The 13,720-nt window shown below is 41.9% G+C and overlaps 2 protein-coding genes and 1 non-coding gene across 3 annotated transcripts; 1 reads left to right on the plus strand and 2 right to left on the minus strand.

Annotated features, from left to right (window-relative positions):
- The first annotated feature begins 7,170 nt into the window (after positions 1–7,170).
- Positions 7,171–8,223, plus strand: LOC123043864 (uncharacterized). The gene is made up of 2 exons (XM_044466451.1): positions 7,171–7,657; positions 7,761–8,223. The coding sequence occupies exons 1-2, from the start codon at positions 7,382–7,384 to the stop codon at positions 7,776–7,778; spliced, it is 294 nt and encodes a 97-aa protein (XP_044322386.1). The 5' UTR covers positions 7,171–7,381; the 3' UTR covers positions 7,779–8,223.
- A 56-nt stretch (positions 8,224–8,279) lies between these two features.
- On the minus strand, positions 8,280–13,504 carry LOC123043863 (protein HIGH CHLOROPHYLL FLUORESCENCE PHENOTYPE 173, chloroplastic). Its single transcript, XM_044466450.1, has 16 exons — positions 13,271–13,504; positions 12,664–12,870; positions 12,419–12,580; positions 12,226–12,276; positions 11,652–11,786; positions 11,471–11,494; positions 11,213–11,324; positions 10,553–10,678; positions 10,410–10,459; positions 10,124–10,282; positions 9,940–10,035; positions 9,708–9,823; positions 9,375–9,498; positions 9,106–9,219; positions 8,912–8,992; positions 8,280–8,773 (listed from the first exon to the last, which is right to left on the minus strand). Exons 1-16 carry the CDS (start codon positions 13,328–13,330, stop codon positions 8,627–8,629), a joined length of 1,764 nt encoding a protein of 587 aa, XP_044322385.1. The 5' UTR covers positions 13,331–13,504; the 3' UTR covers positions 8,280–8,626.
- TRNAQ-CUG (transfer RNA glutamine (anticodon CUG)) lies at positions 12,978–13,049 on the minus strand. The gene has a single exon. It is a non-coding gene; the product is annotated as a tRNA-Gln (tRNA).
- Positions 13,505–13,720: the final 216 nt, after the last annotated feature.

Here is a 13,720-nt window from a genome sequence, read left to right on the forward strand (position 1 = left end):
TATAATGCACAAAAAGTAACAATAAAATAAAAAATTAAATAGGGAAAGATAATAATAAAAACAAAGAAAAAAGAAACAGAAAAGAGAAGAAACAGCAGAGCTATCGTGGGCCGGCTGAAACTAGGGCGTCGAGAGGCCATGCTTCAGCGAAGCCATGTCGTTTGACGCTCGCAAACGTCAAATAGGATTTGCGGTCTCGAAACGGGTGAGAGATAACCTGCCGCAAAAGGCATCAACTAATTAACGAGCGCTCCTTCGGAAGCCTCGCAACGATCAGCGCCACTTGGCGCGCTCTTAGCCATTTGTCATGTGTCGCGCTCTGGACACTTCCTCCGGATTTTGTTATTTTACTAGGAAACATGTCCGTGCGTTGCAACGGAAGAAACAAAGTATCACACACCTTCCCACGGGTCTACAACCTCTATTTCAAAATGACATATTTTCTAAAAAAAAGTAGTAGCTAATCTAAAGTCCATTATCTTGATACTAACTTGTTAGTTCCCTTTAAAAAATTAGGATATTAGTTCTTCACCTTTGAATAGTACCTTCCGTCTTCTTCTGCCTAACGTCCACCCATTCGCTAGTATCGTGAATATAAATCTCCTAATAATCAAGTTACACAGATAAAATAAAAATAATGATAAAACTATCAAGCTACTGGATGAGTTGAATTACCAAAAAATCTAGGAAGAACTATTCTAGTGAAGCTATTCTCGTTATTTATTCTTAACTCAAATACCAAAACTCTATAGAATAATGTAAAACTATGTCTTCATTTGATTACAGATATCCTACTAAATAGCAGATTAAATTATTGTGACCATTTTCTTCTAAAGAAAAAGAAACATAATTGTTTTTTAGAGGAAAATGCATGCATTGTTGCTCACCTCGTCCATCCCATGATAAGAAACATAATGGTCTCGGCGATGAATGACAATGTGGCAAACTTGTGCCTGTACCTGCCAACATTCTTGCCGCCTCCTGCACCCGGTGCATGGTGCCTTCATCCCTGACGAATGAGGCGGCTAGTGCCGGCGGTCACGTGGAGCTAAATGAACTAAATGGATTTTTTTAGACATAAATGAACCAAATGGATAATTAAGTGTATATCATTGATGGATCAATTAACAATATGATTCTTTGGGACCCTAGTTCGGAACTTACAACGTGAATTCTAGTCAATTAATCAGGTGAACAACCTTATATTTAGATTACCGCACTGATAATAAAAATATCGTACATGTGGTGCTTATTTTGAGTTACCGACACCCGACATAAAAATATGGTATACTTCATCGAACGTCCAGGAATGTATCATTCTGTCGTGTGCTAAGCGTGAAGCCCTTATTCTGTTGTGATATATGCAGGATTCTCAAAAGTTTGCAGAAATCTGTTGTTGATTAAAAAAGGATATTGATTAAATTTTGCATCATAAATAGAGCATGCATAGCTACTCAAATTAATTTAATTAGCTTCAAGATAAACATCTAAATATATGTGTTTTTTCTCACCAACCCCTTTTAAATATTGTGCAACCATTTTGGCTTGCAGTTTAAATTTATATTAGCCTACTATGATATTCTGTCAAATCTTTTTAGATGACTATCATTAAGTAAAGTTAATGCTATCCTACATATAGAATTATTAATGTCTTCAAATCTTGGTGGTACGATATAACAACTTCACGCTAGCACGAACGGACGAAATTGCGTACGAATATAAAGTAGACGGAATTACGATGGTAAGGAACGCTTTTTTTATTAATAGGTATAGATATACTAAAGATTCACTGAATTCAACTAAACATTCTACACATTCTATTGCAAGGACACATAAAGCGTGCATGGTTTATTATACACTTTTGTGAATCAGGATCAGCAGTGCCTGGAGACAATTTATATTCGTTCGACGTGCAGCCTGTATTTTTCGTTGTCTGGCCTAACCTATGTATATATATTATTCTTTCAGTTTTGACGGCTAGTGAGTTCGTGAGAAAACAGAGACGAAATAATACTTGGTCATTATTCTGTTTGTTTTTTTGAGCGGTGGTCATTATTCCGGTGGCCCCAGATAAGATTGTGTAGTGCCAATCTATTTTTTAGTCAGTCTTATCTCAAGGCCCAGTCTACCTAACGCAGCCCCCCTCCCCCCTTCTCATCCGCAAATTCCCCTTTTCTCCACTCCAGCAGCCGCCTCCGCCGTGCTGCCTCCAACCGCGCCGAGAGATGGTGCCTCGAGCCGCTTCAAGCAGGCCAAGCCAGCTGCAGCCCCTCTTCCTCCTCTCACTTGGCTTTTCTCTTCTCCTTCTTCTCTCTCATTCTCTGTTTTTGCCATGGACAACTGCAGCACCCTGCCCACCGTCTCAGTCGGCCTCATGCTCCTCCGCCTCGATCTGTCAGCCTCGTCGCCGGAGCAGCCGGATCCGCCGTCTCCTGCCTGCCTGCCGTCGGGAGAGGACAACAACTGAGAGGAACACCCTTTTTCTCCACTCCAGCAACCGGCCTCCCCGCGCTGCCTCCTCCAACCGCGTCATGAGAGCCGCCTCAAGCAGGCTGGGCATCTACTCCTCTCTCTCGCTTTTTCCCTTCTGCTTCTTCTCTCTCTCTCTCTCTAATCTTTGTTATTTCTCTTGGGAAGGGAGTCACCATGGAACATTACCTGCAGCACCCCCGCTCGCCTTGGAGCTCGCCGCCTCCGGCCACCACTTCGTCGGCCTTGTGCTCCTCCGCCTCGATCCGTCCGACCAGCCGCTGCCTCATGCCTCGCGTGCTGTCGGGAGGAGGACCCGAGAGGAGCGCCCGTTCGGACCGCGCGGATGGACGACGGCGCGTAGGCAGTGTAGAGCGCGGCATCGCCCCTCACCTTCTCATCCTCCGCCGCGCTGGAAAGGGAGCAGATAAGAGATAAGATAACTGCATGCACTGCGGGTTGAATATCTCAAATGACAAGGGGTTGTATGAAAAAACGGACCGTTACTCAGATATATTCACATATAAATTCACTTAAAAAGGGATTGCAGGTTTAATTCCCAGAAAGCAGAAGGACTTTTTTGTAAAAATACCAATGACGTACGACCAGAAGCAGTATCTGCTTTATTAGTAGGTAAGGACAGACCCAGTGCATAGAAGCTCCCACTCAAGGTGGGGTCTGGGGAGGGATTATAGGAACCTAGTCTTACCCCTGCAAAGTGCAATGCAGAGAGGCTGGTTCGAACCCAGGACCTCTTGGCACAAGTGGGGAGGACTTCACCACTGCGCCAGGCCTGCCCTCTGCTTTATTAGTAGGTAAAGATAAAAAAAAAATCCGCACGCGTTTTCGGCTTTTTAAACGTTTTTTCGGTTTTTTTACGTTTTGGTTTTCCACTGGTCTTTCCTAGTTTTTCGATGAAAAACAATTCGAAAAAAAAATCTGCAAAAAACACATTTTTTTGCAAGAGTCACGATTTTGTTTCTGCGAGAGGCACGACCGTGCCTCTTGGAAACGATGCCTCTTGAAAACGAAAAAAATGCATTTTCATTTTTTTCCTTTCGTGAGAGTCACCGCCGTGCCTTTTGGAAACGAAAAAGAAACACGTTTTCTGTTTTTTTCTTTCGCGAGAGGCACGTTTTTGCTTCCGAGGCACGGTTGTGCTTTCGCGAGAGTCACGGCCGTGCCTCCTCGGAAACGGAAAAAAACGTATTTTCTGTTTTTTTCTTTCGCGAGAGGCACGGTTGTGATTTCGTGAGAGGCACGGATGTGCCTCTTTTAGAAAGGGAAAAAACCTTGCTCCCGGTTTGGTTTTTTCGTCTTTTTTTTCATGAAAAAAAACTTCGTCAAAACCTATCAACATTGGATCTAGTTTTGAAGATCTCGACGCGAGGAATCCAACAGCGAAAGCGGTTCGAGATTTGGACGCACGGAAGAGATAAAACGTTTTGAATAAACGGATCGACGAAAAGCGACAAGTGGCGCACATACATCACGCCACTTGTCACAACCTGGTAGTTGGAATGGTCTCCGCAAGAAATACTCCTTAACTAGTGATTTCGGCCGCAAAGTCTGATGTGTGCGGTCTGCTTTTTTTTCGCGATGTGTTATTTTTTTGCGGCCTTTGGCTGGTTGGATGCATGGCTGGCGCACGCGTTGGGGTTGCGGCCCAACAGAAATTGAGTTGAGCGGAACAAAACGCCAAACCACGGGAGCTCCTATATGCCGCGTTTTGCGGCGAATAGATCACGGGACGCACAGGAGGTGCACGACTGGGCCGGCCCATTCGCCGTCTTGCACGGAATGTAAAATTCGCCAAAAAAAATTAAAGGGCGCTACCTACAGGAATCGAACCAGCGACCTTCTGTAATTGCGTGACGCGCTAGCCACTGCGACAGGCTAGTTATTCTAAAATATTAACAGCGCGAGTTTAAAAGAAATTGCCAGCTGCGGCGAAAAAGAAAAACCAGTTTTCCAAATTCCATAAACTAAAACTAGCGGGAAAGGCTTTGAACTCAAGTACTCCAGACAGGGAAGAGACTACATAGCCACTGTAATAACTGAGATTTAGTGTGTACAATGGCAGACCGGAATATATAAACTATAATCCGAGGCACATTAAAACTGGTTTTAAAATTTCAAGCACGAACATAAAAAAAAAAATCTTTCCTAAAAGTGTAGCATCTTTAGAATCTGATTTTTTTGGAAAACAGGAACATTTTTGAAAATTCACAAATATTCCTGAATTTGTTAAAAAAAATATGCATACATTTTCTGAATTTGTGAAAGAAATAAAACATGAAAATTTTCTGAATATTTGAACAAAACTTTAAAACAAAATATTTTCTGAATTTGCAATCAAATTTGCAAAACGGACAGAATTGTTGAAATACTATTACATTTGTGAATTTGCGAAAAAAATGTAAACGGGAACAATTTTTTGAAATTCCCAAACATTTTGGAATTTGTGAACAAAATTTGAACATGTGAACATTTTTTAATTTGTGAACGATTTTGAAGAATATAGCATTTTTTGAATATGTGAACAATTTTGGAAAACAGGAACATTTTAAATTTTCCCCAAAAATTGAATTTGGGAACAAAAACTATACATGCGGACATTTTTTGAATTTGTGAATAAACTTTAAACATGAACATTTTTTTAAACACTTTTTTTTGAGTCTGCAAACAAATTTCTTAAATGGAAAGAATTTTTGAAGATCCAGGATACTTTTGCATTATTGAAATTTTTTTGAATTAGGGACATTTTTTAATTCTCAAACATTTTTTAATTTGTGAACAAAACTTAAGCATACGAACATTTTAGGAATTTGTGAACAAATTTTTAAAATAGAAAATTTGTGAAAACAAATATTTTTCGGTTTGTGAACAAAATTTAAAAAGGTGAACATTTTTTGAATTACCAAACATTTTCTGAGACGACGCAAACAAATTTTGGAATTTTGTTTCCGTTTGGAATTTATGAATTAAAATTGGAAACAGAAACATTTTATATGAAAATGAACAAATTATTTAAAATGCGAACATTTTGGAAAAATAAAAATAAATTTGAGAAAGAAAAATGAAATGGAAAGAAAAAGAAACAAAAAAATAAAAAAATAACGAAAAAAAGAGAAAAAGGAAAAAGAAACTGCAAAAGAACTAAAAAAGAAAAGAGAAACAAAACTGAAAAAAAAATTGGTTCAGGAACCTTCTAGAAGTTTCCCAAAACTGTAGAACCGGCTGGGAACTTCTAGATTGTTCCCAACACTGGGAACGCTGAAAACGCCTAAACGGGCCGGCCCATATCCGAACGACCGCTCGATCCCTTGTGCGAAAGAGCGACATCATGCCGTAACGCGCGGCGAATAGGGAATTCCCCAAACCACTTCTTTACAAGATCATAAAAGACACAAAAAATACTATTAGTTATATAGAGCCTAGGAGTAAAGAATTATACCAAAAGTCTTCATAGTCCTATAGTTAGGGAGATAGTTGATAGAATCAAGAATTTTGAGATTTTTTTCTTTTAGTTTTGAAGGTAGAGAGTCGAATTATGAGGCTCATAGTCTTGCTAAGTATGTGTTGTCACTTGATTAGGGTCGCCAGATGTGGCTTGGATTTTCGCCTGATCCATTATGTATCTCCCTGAACATTGATCTATAAAGCTTAGCATAATTCCCCCAAAAAAGTAGAGCCTAGGAAGAATAGTATCAGCTATAAAGAAACTTTTATAATACCATTTTCCTCAATAGAAACTAATTCTAGGTCTTAATATGACCCCCTAAATATATTTAGGGTTTAATCAATTAACACAATTAGTATAATAACTTCAATGAAGGGGAGCCTTGGCGTAGTGGTAAAGCACCACCTAAAAATTAATAACTTCAAATAAAATTTTGAAATTTTCCAACTCTATATAAAAGGAACAAGTCAAATTAATCATCTGAAATAATTGCTTAAAGGTCCAAGAGGAAGAGTTAGAATTCAATTGCCTAAAGGTCCAAGAGGAAGAGCTAGAGTTCGAGCTGAAACCAGAATGAGAATAGTCCTTCCGGCGAACGGTGTATAAATACCGTGTGAACCAATTTGTGGTTAGGAGGACGGTGGTATCAGCAGCCCATTAGGATCCAAGTCCTAGAAGTGACACCGGTGCTCGCATTTTTCTGCATTTATTTCAGGCCTTTTAGCGATGTGCATTCAGTGGAAGAAGACGTTATCGTCCACTGTGAAGGTGTCTGCGCCTGCACCATGTCAAAAGAAACGTATATATTACCAAAACAGTAAGCCCTAAAAAACCAAAAGAGTATTCACCAAATAGAAAAAACAAAGTAATGCACAAAGCATTTTTTTTAGAACAATGCACAAAGCTACTTAATTATACCAGCGAGCCGTTTTTTTCGTCGCCGGGTCCGTGCGTTGTACGGTCCCCCGACTTTAACATTAAATGCATCTGTCGCCGTAGCCCAGCCATCGCCGTCACGTGATTCAGGGATCTCTCTCCCTTTATCCTCACAACGATGCGTCACATGAAAGAACGCAAGCAAAAGGCCCATAACTTCTAAATCTGCCTAGTCACAAAAGGCAGCAGGAGCTAAACGGACCTGCAACCTAATGGCGAACGCCCTGTCCTAATCATGCAGCCATGCGCATCGACCACGACTCTCTCTCTCTCTCTCTCTCACACACACACACACACACCTATAATCATGCCGCAGCAAGAGGGAGAGAGAGATTCTTCCCGTTCCCTCACTCCCATCCCCACTATCTCCCACCCCACAGACGCCGTGGGCAGCCTGTGGCACCTTGCCCTGCAACCAAGCAAACGCAACGTCCCACCTATCACCTATCCGTCCAAAAACATCCGTCCGTCTTGCACCCCCATGCATTCGTCCGTCTCGATCAGCAGCAGAACATGCCGACGTCGCCACCGTCGCTCCTGGACCTCCTGAGCCCCTCTCCTCCGCCTGCTCCTTCGCCGGCGGCGTCGGCTGGCGCCACGGTGGTGCAGGTGGTGCCGATGGACGTCTCCGAGGAGCTGCTGGGCAAGTTCATGGACGCCAGCGAGTTCGGCTTCGACTACGACACGAGCGGCCTCTGGTCCCCGCTCGTGCTGCTGCGGCCGGAGGTCCTCGCGCTCGCCTCGGGCCGCGCCAAGCGTCCACGCCCGCGCCGGAGCTGGAGAAGGAAGGTTAGTAGCACTGCAACTGCAAGTGCAAGCTGTTGAAACTTGAGAGCTGAGACTTGAGACAGTTTTGCTGATGTTTCTTGCCTCTTTTTTCCTGATGATGCAGATGTTTTGCTGCTGGTGACATGCATGCGCCGTTCGTGTTTCGGGCAATCGGGATGTTCATAGATCCTTCTGCAGTTTAGGGAGGCTTGCTAATCGATGTATTTACGGGGACATTACTACTGTACTTAGTTTTCTGTAAGAAATTAGGGACTTTAACCCTGGGGTGTACTTTGGGCCCGAAATGGCGAACGCCATTTTCACCCTCGAGTGAATAAGGAAATATAAACATACGCTGGTCATATGTGTGTAGTTGTTCCCACCATTGTGGTTGGATCCGGCAACGACGGCGTTCATGCACTCTTCCCTTGCTGAGGGTGTTGCTGTCGCGAAACCTTCTCATAGTTGGGTGTTGTAAAAAGCGGTGGTAATCGTTGACGTTTTACTGTATTTGGAAAGGAGGCTGGGATAACTTGCTCTTGTCTGAAAATCGACTGATATCAATGTAATCTGTACTCAGACTCCCAGTTAATGTCCTGTTCTGAGATCTGAGGGCATTAATCTTCAGGTCCACAGTTGCAAGTTGCGCAAATAAAAAAATCATGCAGGAAGAATGAATAAATATCATCTGGAGGTGAAGGAAAGAAGCCATAGGCAGGAACTGTAAACCTCCTTTTTCTATGCACTCATGATTCTCACTTCACATTACCAAAATGGTCTACCTAGATAAATTACCTATACTACAGAATCAGTGAAAACAACTGCAGGAAATTACCAGGAAGCTGCTCTATGACAATCCCACAGCCTAGCTCTACAGCCACAAGTCCTCTGCAGTTTCATGGGGACTTCTTCTCTTTTCTATATACTGAACATAAAGCACAAGCAAAGTTCACTCTTGAAGCAGAGGACATTCCGCATTCGACGTATTCTTCAGACTAGAGCAGGTGTTCCTTCGAGAGCCTCTTTACCCGTGATGCCGTCTTTGAGCTCTTTGAAGTACACTTCGTAGTCCTTCTCGGGAGGAGGGTTCGAAGGATCGATAACGAACGGCTCGCTAAATGGAACGGTGCTCTTGACCTGATCACAAAGGTACATCAGTTAGCTTTCTTCCTGAGATAATAAATATAAAGTTTCACTTTTTTTCCCTCTTTTGTAATTATATAAAGTTCTACTGCCATACGTATCTCTTTCGCAAGTGGGTTGCAGAAATTTAACCTCAAAAGTCTTCCCCACTGCACTTGGGCTTGCTAGAGCCGCGACACAAAGGCGGGCAACTTCTTCCCGTGATATCTTTCCCTGAATATTATTACGGTAGTTGTTAGATGTGTAATCATTTCGGTGTGTAACAAGGAGAAAAAAGAGTGACATGGAATTTCATTTGGCAATAACACAATGCTGTCTCTACTTACAGTGATATTATCCCCCTGTTCAAATATGAGGTCAGCTCCAGCTGGCTCCTCAGTTAGAGCACATGGCCGCACGATAGTGTAGGGCACGCCACTTTCCCGAATTAAATCCTCTCCCTGAAAGCATTCAAATATTAAGCATTTACGTGCAAGCATAAGTTCTTTGCACGTGTAAGAGATGATATGGGCCTACATGTGCAAGCCTTTAACTTTACCAAAAAAAAAGATTACTTCAAATAATAATATTTTAACAACTAATATAAGTCACATGCCTTCAACTTGTAAGTTAGAATGGAACCAAGCTCTTTGTTCATGCGGACGGCGGGGGGTTGTTTGCTTAGATCTAGCCCTGGTCTTTCAGGTCTTGTAACTCCTGCAGAGCTCACATGAACAAACCTGCAAATCAAATAAACAACATCATTTAATCTTTATGAGCTCTGTAGAACTGGAAAATAAAGCTAGTGATCACCTATTATAATGTCCTGATATCTAGTACTCCCTCCGTCCTATAATATAAGACGTTTTTTGACACTACGCTAGAGTCAAAAAACGTCTTACATTTTGGGACGGAGGGAGTAGTACATAAAACAAAACTTGTTGCTCACCTTGGAGTAATTGGCTCATTTATGTATGCTCTAATGCTTGAAAAAGGAAGCTCAAATTGACCTTCTGCAAATGTTGGGTTGAGCTTTCCGTCGTATTCAAACTTGCTGAACATGAGCTACAAAATTGTCACACCTAATAAATTTAGATGAGTGTTTCGGGTAACTCCTCAAGTTTACACAGGAGCATACATACAAAAAAAGAGAGAAAGATAAAATAAAAGGGAAGGGATACCTGTAGTGCAGTGATATTGCTTGCATCAAAGGGCGGAGCATCAGTTGCGGTACGGGCACGAAATACCGGTATCAGAGAAGAGAAAGGTATTCTAACCTGATACATACAGGGATACAGAATACAGTTGTTGTCATTGAAACAAACAATGAAGATATTTGTACCATGATGAATTAATACAACATACGCTTTGCCATTCGCCCTTTGTGGTGTCGAAGCTTGCAGTGTAGCCAATAGTATCCCATTCGTAGCTAGTTCTTATGATAAGTTTGTACCTCCGGCCATCGCCCTTAACTCGTAGTTCAACACCATCGTATGGCGACAGGTCCTCGGGCACGGTAAAATTCTGCAGGCTTACACAGACCAGTTCAGATAAAATACTTGATTGCTTCCAGTGACAAAACACAGAATTAACAGTGATATGCATGTATGAGTAATTTCCATTACTGAGAAAAATATGTGGCAATAAATACCTTTGTCCTTATACTAGTGAAGCCACCGTTATTTGAAGTAGACACGGTACCTAAAAAGTCCATGTCCAGACAGTTTAGGCTAAAGACTACTCAAAGGAAGTCTAACATTTCATACACAATTAAAAATACAGGAAACCAAATACCTTTGAATAATCCAGTTGCTTCACCAGTTTCACTTCCTGTTGGTTGGATTTGGAATGCACTTTCACTAACACCGCCCATTACAACATCGTCAAGTGCTCCCCACACAAACTTTCCACATAAATTGCCTACACCAAAATGACCAACATGTTGTATGAGGGAACGTAAAAACATTCTGGAAAGAAAATAAATACATTTATGTAGGTCAGGGAATGATTTACGATACTTCTCTTAACGAATTTAAAACTGATCCAGTTCAAAACAAATTATTTTTTATTAATATAGCCAGCGTAAATTCCAAAAATTAGATATCTTGCAGCTTTTACACCAAAGGACTACAGTAATATTATGCCACAAAAAACAGATAATCAGTTTTACCAGATCAACAAATATAGGACTATGTTTTTTTATTTAGAAAATGACAGGTTTAGGATCATGTGGACATTAAGAAGGTAAAGATTCCAAACCAAGTTACAAGCCCAAAATCAACAGAGTCGGTTCAATGGGAATCCCATTAGGAAAAACTTCAGAGCAGTGAAGCAAAAAGCCAGAGTATGACTTGAATGGAGGGTATTACTCACCCCGCTAACACAATAGTGCCGGAGTACGACGAATATGACTTGAATGTACAATTCATTTTGATCAAGCAATACAAGGTATACCTTTGAATCCAAATAGCAGTTTCCCTTCGCTCAGCCCAACACTTTCCTTCACAGCATTAATCAAGTTTTGCATACCAAGGTACTCTACCATTTCAGGTGATGGTCCTTTGATCTGATTGGCAAAACAAATATAGTGAAAAGGAATTTTAAAGAGAGGGAATGAATATAAGATTCAGGCTGTATGTTAAAGGTTAAGGATGTCATAAATCAAGTGTTACTTATTATACATGCGACGAGAAGATCTATTGATGACAATACCTCGGGTTCAAAAAACTTGATGCCCTGCATGAATATAAGATGAAAGTGTCATTTTGTGCACATGCAGTTTTGCAATCCTGTTAGCACATGAATATTATAGATTTAGAGTATATGGTTGAGATCGTCAAATTTAGCCAATGGATGATCATAGAAGACTCTAGCTATTTACTAGATGACTTACTTGCGAATACTTCTGCCTGTCCGGTGTATCACCTTCCTTTGGCCCTACTATGACTGAAACTGCATTGATGACTTTCTTAATCCCTTTGAAGTACTTAGGATCGAGCGTGTCTCCCTTTGTAACATCTCCTATGATCTGCAATAAGAATTCATATATGGATGACATGATGCTTCGCAGTTAAGTATTGACTATAATATAAAGAAAAACATGTGCCATAAGCAGAGAATTTAGAGGATCCATTGTAGATATATGCATCACCTATATAATATATCCGTGTCCTTTGCTACATGAAGAATGTCAGGATAGTGAACTTCAAATTTCATTATCGACAATTAACAGCTTTTCAGCCCCACAAAAAGAACTAACAGTTTTTTGGAACATGTGACAATGAGGTAGGCAATGATATTGTCATTACTAAATAGAGTTATGTAATGTCATTGAACACTGCAGTCCTCATTATCTGTGATATAGGTCTCGTGATATATTGTTGCTTGATCTCTCTGAACTAACTGTCTAACCGTAGCTTATGAAATATCCCCACGATACATAACTCAAGTAAAAAAAAGTGACCTACCAAGTCCACATCTGGCCCCAACATTGTCCTCGCCTTCTCTGCATTTCTAACCTGAATAAAAAAGGAAATAAATATTTGAGAGACAAAGCTCTAAGAAAAGCGAGAAAATGGAATGGAACAGGGAGCAACACACTCCCTGACGGAATCAAATGCCACAATGGATAGTTGACAAAACAGAAAGTAAGTGGAATACCAATACTCGGACAGGCACCCCATTCTTCCGCAGGACATCGACGACTCTTCGTCCGACGCCGCCGGTAGCTCCGGTGACAAGCACCACATCAGAAGTCTCTGCTTTCTTCGGCGCCTCGGTAGGAGCAGAGGCTGTGATGCTGCTCATTATGGACTCCACAATCTAAAACAAACAAATGCATGAGCACAAGCCCAGAGGTACACATATTAACCAGAAGAGGGGAAATGTCAAGTTAGTGACAAGACCTTGAGAGGGTTCGGAGGCCCGTTGAAGAAAAACAGAGTCTTGGCAAACCTGCCGATATCCCAAGATTTCTTTCCGGCCAAGGCGATTACAGCTCTCCGTGACAAATGCGATGATGTTGGGCTGTAGATGATTTGGGAGGATGACCTTGAACCGAAGAAATGCACCTTCTGAGTTATTCTTGTGGAGCAACTAGCAGCGAATTCACCCTGATAACGATGAAAAAAAAATGACTAACACGTTATAGTGATATGATTGGTACCAGTAGTAAGCATTGGCTGTATCACTGAGCTGAGCAAAAATAATGCAAAAAAACAGGTCCCACCGAGACTTGAACTCGGGTTACTGGATTCAGAGTCCAATGTCCTAACCACTAGACCATGGGACCTTTTTGTTCTACAAGAACAAGCAGCTACTAATATTCTTTTAGAAACGGAGGGAAAAGATTTGCCTTGGTTTATTGATTATTAAGAAGAATTAATTTTTCAATCATCACCAATAACAGCAAAATATTCACGCATGAAGACTCGAGGGAAAACCTGGCCGATTTCTGAACAGCTTGCGCAGGTCAGGAGAGGAATGGATTGAGGAGGGCAAGAGCGCACTCACCCGGGGATTGGCGAGGACCGGAGGAGAGACGCCGCAGAAGGAGGAGGAGGGGCAGTTCATCTTGCTTCTCGGACGGACGGCGCGACGACGGACCACGAGGGACCGGAGCCGGGGCAGCAGGTACTTATCGCACGGCGTCGACGATGGCGATTCCGATGCTACTGGAGGCTTGGACAGGGAGAGACCCCCGCGGCCACACAAAATCCTACGGTCTAGTGAGCCCACGTGGCTCAGCCTGGAGCCTACGAGTGGCTCGCCCGTTTTCGAGCCGAGCCGGCTTGCTCAGTGCCACAAGCCGGTGGGCAAGCCTCGGCCTGAGCCGGCACTCTACAGTTTTGGAGGAGTAGCTTTTTATTTGGGTCGCGCTAACTGTCACACGTGTGGCAGGAAGGGAGACGCACCACACGTTTTTAAAGTAAACAGATTGCCACGTCATCGCATGTATGCATG

This window comes from Triticum aestivum, chromosome 2B, assembly GCF_018294505.1.
Source record: "Triticum aestivum cultivar Chinese Spring chromosome 2B, IWGSC CS RefSeq v2.1, whole genome shotgun sequence".
In the NCBI taxonomy this organism is placed as follows: domain Eukaryota; kingdom Viridiplantae; phylum Streptophyta; class Magnoliopsida; order Poales; family Poaceae; genus Triticum; species Triticum aestivum.